This window comes from Carassius auratus, chromosome 28, assembly GCF_003368295.1.
Source record: "Carassius auratus strain Wakin chromosome 28, ASM336829v1, whole genome shotgun sequence".
Taxonomy (NCBI): Eukaryota; Metazoa; Chordata; class Actinopteri; order Cypriniformes; family Cyprinidae; genus Carassius; species Carassius auratus.
The window spans coordinates 12,918,462-12,927,831 of NC_039270.1; the positions used below are offsets into that span (position 1 = coordinate 12,918,462).

At 33.8% G+C, this 9,370-nt stretch overlaps 1 protein-coding gene across 3 annotated transcripts; it reads right to left on the reverse strand.

Annotated features, from left to right (window-relative positions):
- Nucleotides 1-268: 268 nt before the first annotated feature.
- Nucleotides 269-6,439, reverse strand: LOC113046832 (nuclear body protein SP140-like protein). 3 transcript variants are annotated; one of them, XM_026207875.1, is made up of 15 exons: nt 5,821-6,439; nt 4,870-5,066; nt 4,503-4,601; nt 4,206-4,348; nt 3,957-4,004; nt 3,797-3,847; nt 3,610-3,634; nt 3,353-3,499; nt 2,723-2,856; nt 1,855-1,923; nt 1,654-1,772; nt 1,473-1,572; nt 1,314-1,355; nt 1,063-1,197; nt 269-933 (listed from the first exon to the last, which is right to left on the reverse strand). In XM_026207875.1, the coding sequence occupies exons 1-15, from the start codon at nt 5,832-5,834 to the stop codon at nt 853-855; spliced, it is 1,404 nt and encodes a 467-aa protein (XP_026063660.1). In that variant the 5' UTR covers nt 5,835-6,439; the 3' UTR covers nt 269-852. The 3 variants fall into 3 exon arrangements, with proteins under 3 accessions (XP_026063660.1, XP_026063659.1, XP_026063661.1); XM_026207874.1 differs by having other exon boundaries at nt 1,473-1,575; XM_026207876.1 differs by lacking the exons at nt 269-933; nt 1,063-1,197; nt 1,314-1,355 and having other exon boundaries at nt 1,374-1,572.
- Nucleotides 6,440-9,370: the final 2,931 nt, after the last annotated feature.

A 9,370-nucleotide genomic window follows, 5' to 3' on the forward strand; every position in this document is an offset into this window, starting at 1 on the left:
GGGACTGAGAGCTCTCTGACTAAATCTAAAATATCTTAAACTGTGTTCTGAAGATAAACGGAGGTCTTACGGGTTTGGAACAACATGAGGGTAAGTTATTAATTACATAATTTAGATTTTTCAATGAACAAACCCTTTAACACAACAAAAAGTTACATAAAAATGTTTTAAAAACAACCCCACTAATATTAATTATTTAATAATTTCTTAATGTAAAATCAAACAATATACTCAAATAACTGCACACATTTTTTTATACAAAGGTACCAGTTTATTTAAGTTTAAATAAAAGAAGAATAAAAAAACAATAGAACAATAAATGTGAACAAAAATATAATAACAATAATGTGTAGTTAGATTCAGATCTTAAATGTGAAGTGTGTAATTTTTGATGTTGAAATTCATTCCATCTCAGCTTAGAAGAAACAAATATAATTTGAACATTTATTTATGTTTATTGAACATTTAGTGTCCATAGCTGGCTCTGTTCGGCATTGTGTTTCTTTGGCCATGTACACACTGCAGCTAAATTTGCTCGCCAATTCACCTTTTAGTGCTTAACCCTGTTCTAAGTAAATTACAGGAGTGAAAACTGTTATACAACCAAATTAACTGCTAAAAATTCAGGTTGTAACAACTGCATTTACAAAAATGTTACACTTGTTCAATTCCAAATTGAACAATTAGTTGTTAATAATGTATTTAAACATACCAGAGTTGTGACTTTCTTCGATATGCTTAATAGCCATCGCTTATAAATTATAAGGTATATATAAATTATAAGTTATAATATGTGGACATAGCAACACTTCAGTAGTACTGACATATTGACAAACATCCCACAGCATGATGTTATAGGAGCTTAAAGATGGTTTCAAACTCCCTCTTGAATACTTCCTTCAGCTTGGAGGTCATTCTACTCGAGTTACTGCCCTACAGAGAAGAAAGAGAGAAAGAAGGGAAACAAATGTAGAACTTAGTAGATAAAAACATTATCTTAAATCCAAAAGGTGAAGACTCTTGTCACTGCTAAACATTGCAGAAGGTTAAAATTAAACTCACTTCACTGGAGGTGCAACAGTTGTTGCAAACCAGTTCAATATCCGTGACAAACTCCTGTAATGTTTGATAACTATTCTTCTCTAACTTCAGCTTCATTCTGCCCAGATCAAAAATGTTCTCACTGAATCCTGGAACCTGAACACCAGCAGTTCAGATGTCACATACTGTACATAGAAACCACATACAGTATAAGAGCTGTAAATATTGACTAAGAGCGATATGAAGCTCCTAAATATGAGATTTACACTGGCCTTGCTCTCGTGTAGCAGGTGCAACAGCAGGTACTGGCAGTGCTAGAAGACAATCAAACAGACAATAAGTGTTAAATATTTTTTTGGTCCATAAAAGAAAAGAAAAGTAGTTTCAGAACCCACTGAATTCCACTGTGAAAAGTTTTATGTAAACATCACCAGTGTGTACTGAGAGACTGGACTGCTCAAAACGTGTTGTAGGGTCTTTTGATTGGAACCGTCCATCTTCTTCATCACACAAAAAGTGCAGCTCCACTGGCTTCTGTACACACACAACACACAGTGTTACACAGTCACATACATAGTCCGTCTAATCCGGCATGATTTCTTTCTCTCTCACCCAAGCGAGTCCTTATGTACAGCCGGTAGGTGACAGTGTGAATGAAAAGCTCGTGGACACTCGTCACAGCACAAAAGCTCTTCCTCAGAATCACACACGTAACACATATCATCATTCAGCTGGGACAAGAGTTTACAGAGGATGTTTAGTTGTGATGTTGATGTTCTGATGTGGCTGTAATTGTAAGTGATGGTGTCTTACTAGATCCTGATCCAGCTCTTCACAGAGCCTACAATCGCAGGTTATCATATGCAGTTCCAAAACTCTTTTCTGGAAAGTATGAGAATGAAGTGTCAAATTATTTAAGTTTAAAATGTGAATATCATTGGTTTTGCATTTGGTCTTCCTTTTTTTAACAAATGATTTAATTCATAAAAAAATAATAATAATTCAACTTAAAATTTTCATCTCAGTAAAGCTGAACAGATCCACTTTGAGGAACACGCAGCATGTACTACGTATATACATTTAAATTCAATGCAATAGGACAGTTGTATGATATTTGTATAAACTTCTCTATGAAGATTCTATGAAATAATGAAGAATAATAACCAAAATAATACATGTCCTATGACAGTGATACAAAATAATATCAAAATAAATATCTTTTCATATCAATCATACCATTACAGCTTTATCCCTTTTCCAAAAGTAAACATGTTGTGTAAAATAAAAGTTATGACTGATGCATATTACAATTAAATCAACACAAAAGGCCTGCTGTATCTTACGAGGTACATTTATATTTTTAAAATGAACAACTAATATTTCTCTGGCACACGTTGGTTGATGAATCTATGCCTACATGTAACAAAATCCCTGCCTGTGTGCTGACCTGATGATGACCTGCTTTAAAATGCAAAAAACAATAATACCAGATGACTATTATTATTTTGCACAGAACTGAACTGAAGATGGCATGGTTTGGTCTTTGTCTGACTAATCAGTGGAAATATGTGTTTAAATATTAAATATAGGCTATTATAAAATGTTCTACTCCTGAATGTAAAACTGAAAAGTCAAAGTGAAATCTTTATAAAATTTAATTAAAAATAATAAAAATAAAAACCATTATAAGTTTCCCCAGAGGTATCCCACTGGATAAAATGTCTTTTCTCCACATTCCATCTGGCTTGTTTAGTCTGATGAAATCCTCAGGTGTCAGCCAGAAGTCTTCTGTTCTTATGCATCTCCCACAGCGCCCTGGAATAACAGCACTCAGGCTCTGTACCATAGTTTAAGAAACTCTTAGAGCTATGAATTAATCCAAAATCTATTTGGGCACTTACATCACACTTAAAATGTCTAAATGCCATTGCAGATACAAAATATCAAACCAAGTAGGACTTGCAATTAAATGCCACCAGAGCTTCTCTGTATGTCACTTTTGCTCAGGGACTTCTGGTGATTGGTGTTTTTGTTGATTTTTTTGTGCAAAAAAATAAAAAATTAAATAAATAAATAAATATATATATATATATATATATATATATATATATATATATATATATATATATATATATATATATATATATATATATATATATTTGAAGTTTGAAGTTTGATATTTTGTATATTCAATGACATCTGGGTATTTTTATGTGTTCAAACATTTTTAGGAGCTACTGTAGCTATAAATGTAAAACATAACTAATCAACACACAATATTACTCATTTAAAAATATAGCCACTCACATACCTGTGGCAAAGCGATTTTTGTGTAGGATGCCGGAGCCAGAACCACAGGTAACAGGTAGAATCTGAACTTCGAACATGGTCATGTCAGTGATATCTTTATCATCATTATCAGCACTGTCATTGTTATCATGGTTACTGGTGTTTGATTCTACAACAAATACACAAACACTGAGGAAACAGGAAATAGAGAATACAGAAATAGAAAACTGTTGATATTAATCAGAATATTGTCTGGTAATGGGTCAATGTTATACTGACCGGAGCAGGAGGGAAACAGCTGTCTCTGAAAATTAAGAGATGCAAACATGTCAATGATGGGGAACATGGGAAAAAAAGCTCTCACAACCCTGTTTATCTGTGATCCTGTGCCCTAAACATTGGGACTGGATTTGTTATTTATTTATTTATGTTTATTTTATGTAAAGTCATCATATCAGGATCTAACCTTTCTATTTCTGAGTCTGTCAGCAACAGGTGAGGAGTCAGGAGAATCAATCTGTGAAACAGACAAAGATTTAAAAACATTTTTTTTTTATTTCATAAATATGTTATGTGCTAATTTTGTACTTTTTGGTAACAAAAACAAAAAAACAAAGGAGTCAAACCTGTTTATTCTGAATCCGTCTTTTCTTAAGGGGAGACAAAAGACCAGCCTATGGATGGAAGATATGCTCATCTTATCAACACTGATATATGTTATTGTTTTACTTAAATTAACACTTAAATATTTTGATTTATTAATAACTGGATCATAAAATCAGTTTCTGTTAAATGCAAACATTGAGCATTTTAGCCATTATTGAATGCTAGATTAAATTCCATTGATTGTGTATTATTTAAACCATTTTATGCACCTCTATGAGTTTCTGGAGTGGAATATTATCACAAAAGATGCTGGTCTTCCATTTTTTGCTTCTCCCTTTTCCTCCAAACCTCTCAAATTCGCTGGGCTTGAACCACTGGTCTTCACTTAAGATGCACTCCACTGAAGATGGATCTAAAATAATACTGGAGTTACTTTTGGACTTGTTTTAGAGGAAGTGTTTTGAACATGTCTAGATGCTTCAGAATTATGTTTTCAAGAATTCTTCAACAAGTGACTCTTCATGTTATATTAAACATAACTGCAATCCTTAATTCTCTGCACCTACTGTCATTATATTTCTCCACATGCAGGATGCCGTTTTTATCCCCACATGTGACAGGAAGTTCAGATTTGTTTCCAAATTTTTGTCTCAACTGTCTGGAGTCTGAAACAAATATCACAAATGTCAAACATCACAGACTTATTAAATTTAACAAATTTACCAGTTCTATTGTATATATATATATAAATGAACAATATATCCATTGTTTTGTCATTTAAACTTAAACAAACCTCCTTTTGTACATCAATTGACCTTTAATATTACATGCAGAGCAGTGTTAATAACTCTTTTTAGAATTCATCTAATTGTTTTGTAATGTAATTGCTGAACTATACTCTACTTTGGAAAGCACACTTGGGGACTTTGGTACCTTCGACTTGACTCTTCCTGGGTGTACAAAGGGAAGACGTTTTTTTCAGTTTCCGTTTTTGTCCTTGTTTTGCTTCTGCGCGGTCGTTCTCATTCAGACTGTCAGATCCTGTGCTGCTCTGAGGATTCCATTCTGATTCAGATTCCGAGTCCGATGTTGTGTCTATGTCCGACTCTCCTTCCATGTCCTGTGGCTCTCTGAAAATCAAGCAATACTGATTGATTATATGTTTCATAGAGGAAATGATCATTGCTTTGCACTTTTAACCATGATCATGTGAACTTGCTTTCTGTCGTATTTAATGATGAATAAAAATGTTACAAAGATGAGCATGATGTGAGAAATGAAACATGAACATGTCTATACACAGTAGTTTATCGATAAAGGAAATGTTTATATTTAAGTGAAATAATTTCAAAATAAGGGAAAATACAATAATGGACTGACAGTCACAGTAAAAAAAAACATTGATTTTAATGTTTAAATGTATAATACAACAAATGTTCTTATAAGTAGATCTACATTTTAATAAAATATAAATGTATTATTTTTTTGATATATTACATCATTTTAAAGTAATGTTACATTTACCCTTTTTAATCACTATACTGTATGTTGTACAGTAATTTAACTTTTTACATTGCAAATAAATGCTGTGATTGCAAAACTGACATCATATTCTTATAGTAGCTGCATGAAGCAAACCTTCACGTTGTTTTGTTTGCAAAAATAAATATCAATCCAAGTCATATAAGAAATAGATTAACTCCGTACATTATAATAGGATTGAAATCTAATGCTGTCTCTAATGCTGAAACAAAAACTGAAAGTTGCTTCCTGTACCGTGTTTTGAAATCTGTGTGACAGATAGAAACGAAAAGAATAGATACCACAGACCAGAAGATATTCGTAACATCAAACTTGAATTTATTAATGAATTAATGTACTTACCGTGGTGTGTTCATGACTTTCAGTGTGTTTCCTCTCTCTACACACAGGTTATTACGTACATTCAAAAACAACGTAATCTCCTTTTCTTGAACATGCTCCACCTAACCACACCTTTCAGTAGGTGTGACTGCGTCACTGAGAAACTATTCCTCTTGATCACTTAAAAAACATCACAAATAAACACCAACTTCCACATCATTCAGAATTGAAATCTTTTATATATTATTAATTATTAATAGGTGTTTAAATTAGAAGCCGTTTTCTGAATTTGAATGACTTGTATTTGAGGAACAAGAGAACTAGAAACTAGAATGGCAGAACAACAGACTCTAGTAAAACTCCTCCTCTCTATTACGCAAGAGAGTAACTCAGAAACACTCTGACACAGAAACGAAACTGAAATTTAAACTGAAATAAAAGCATGTCATTGTGGTTTGACTGAATTATTACAAATACAAACAATTAGTCACACTATGCTTTCAAACCAGCATTTTTCCAAAACATTATCAAATGTTAACTAATAAAAGCTTAAAAGATTGGTACATACAACTATTGAAAGTATTGCAATAGTTTTTATATTGATATCCTAAATATAAATAATTAAAAGAATCTGATCGAGTTTATAATCACACATAAAGACAAATAGGTTAGATAAAGTCTGAAATTTTCAAATACTAAGAAAAAAACATAAATATTAGTACCACTCAGAAATTCAGTAATAGACACTGGTATGACTTTTCAAAGGCAGATAGTTACTGTTCATCTCTAAATATTCTTACTCTATTGAGAAGCAAACACAAGATGTGAAAGTGACCAAAGCTCTTCAAAGAAATCATAAAATTCATAAAAAAAGAGAAAAAACATGATAAATAGAGCTCATTAACTTGTTGGCAGTAGATTTTACAAAATTAAAAATGTCATGCATCTTACATACATTATAATGAGTACCAGATTGAATCTCTGAAAGACTTGTAAAAGAGGTGTTATTGGATTCTGAAGATTTTCTGCAACACTTCCTCAAACATTTGCTTCAGCCTGGCACCCATTTGGCTAAACTCATTGTCCTTTGAAGAGCAAGAGAACAAAATATTAAATAAATAAATAAATATTTCAAAAACCTTGTGAAGTTAATCATCTTGGCAGTAATCATCTTAATCATTTTAGGCAAGGGGAAAGGTAGATGGAGTATCTGTTGTTTTTTTTTAGTTTTTTTTTAGTTTCTTTTTTACTTGTGTTTTCTGAAATTCTGTACAGAAGATGTGTAATAATGCCCCCCCCCCCCCCCCCCACTGAATAACTTTGAAAACATGTAAAGTCAAGTACACGCCTTATTCCTAAGAAGCTCGGACACTGTACAAGTTGTGAGTAAAAAAGGAATGGAATAATTTACAAATCTCATAAAGTTATATTTTATTCACAATAAAATATAGATAACATATCAGATGTTGAAAGTGAGACGTTTTTAAATGTCATGCCAAATATTGGCTCATTTTGGATTTCAAAAAGTTGGGACAGGTAGCAATAAGAGGCCGGAAAAGTTAAATGTACATATAAGGAACAACTGGAGGACCAATTTGCAACTCATTAGGTCAATTGGCAACACGATTGGGTATAAAAAGAGCCTCTCAGAGTGGCAGTGTCTCTCAGAAGTCAAGATGGGCAGAGGATCACCAAATTCTTCCAATGGTGGGGCGAAAAATAGTGGATATCAGAAAGGAGTTTCTCAGAGAAAAATTGCAAAGAGTTTGAAGTTATCATCATCTACAGTGCATAATATCATCCAAAGATTCAGAGAATGTGGAACAATCTCTGTGTGTAAGGGTCAACCAGACTGGATGCCTGTGATCTTCTGGCCCTTAGACGGCACTGCATCACATACAGGAACGCTACTGTAATGGAAATCACAACATGGGCTCAGGGGCCTGTACCATGATGGTAGCTGAGAAAAAAATTTGTGTTACAGGATTAGTTTTGAGTTGACAAAACCAATCCTCTCCAATCCGGCTTTGTTGGTACTATGATGCTGATCTTAGTTTGTGGAGCACGTGCATATGAATGTGTGACATCACTGGCGAACAGCCAATCATGAGCCTTGCAACACAAAGCAAGTTTGATTTACTTCTCGCGAGAGACCCAGCGAGATTCAAAACTAAAGGTTAAAGGTTTTGCTAAAGTTTAAGAGATTGAGTATTAGTATTAAGAATATGACAAATTTAAACGTCAAATAAAAAATGAAGGAAGACAAATAAAATAAATATATTTTTTATTTATTTAAAATTAAAAATGTATAATAGCAGTTAAACTAAAATTGCTTGTGTGTAATAGATAAATAATACTAACAATATGAATCATATTAATTTTATAAATCATAAAATGACTCTTTAATGATAATTATCATTAAAGCCAGAGTTCTTTTTTTTTATCATTAGTGACCTTTAATTTGGAGGAAGATAAACTGGGGGAGTGACTTTGTGTCAGACATGTATCACTTTTCTCACATCTGATCTGACAAACTAACCTGAAACTTTCCTGGCCAGCCAGCTAATCCAGCTTCATGGTACAAATCCCTGGAATACTTCCAGAAAACATTGTCAGTGAACACAATCCACCTTGCCATTCGCCATTGCCGGCTAAAACTCTATAGGTCAAAAAAAGAAACCATATCTAAACATGATCCAGAAGCACAGGCTTTTTCTCTGGGCCAAGACTCATTTAAAGTGGACTGTGGAAAAGTGGAAAACTGTTCTGTGGTCAGACGAATCAAAATTTGAAGTTCCTTTTGGAAAACTGGGACGCCAGTTTTATCAGCGCTCAGTTCAGAAGCCTGCATCTCTGATGGTATGGGGTTGCATGAGTGCGTGTGGCATGGGCAGCTTACACATCTAGAAAGGAACCATCAATTCTGAAAGGTGTATCCAAGTTCTAGAACAACATGTGCTCCCATCCAGACGTTGTTTCTTTCAGGGAAGACCTTTCAACATGACAATGCCAGACCACATACTTTATCAATTACAACATCATGGTTATGTAGAAGAAGGATCTGGGTACTGAAATGGCCAGCCTGCAGTCCAGATCTTTCACCCATAGAAAACATTTGGAGCATCATAAAGAGGAAGATGTGACAAAAAAGATCTAAGACAGTTGAGCAACTAGAAGCCTGTATTAGACAAGAATGGGACAAAATTCCTATTCCTAAACTTCAGCAACTTGTCTCCTCAGTCCCCAGACGTTTGCAGACTGTTAGAAAAAGAAGAGGGGATGCCACACAGTGGTAAACATGGCCTGGCCCCAACTTTTTTGAGATGTGTTGAATCCATGAAATTTAAAATCAACTTATTTTTCCCTAACAGCAGAGTATCTGTGTGATTGATCCGGGGTATGTATACTGTAAAGGTGCCATTCCAATTACGTGTGCATCCGCTCTCTGTTGGCTAAACAGCCGGGGTAGGAATGAGGTATGCATGTATGTACATGTATTTAAATGTGTGTGCCAGTACTGACGTTCAAAACGGTGAAGATCAACTCTTCACAAAGGTGATCACCTCTGTCT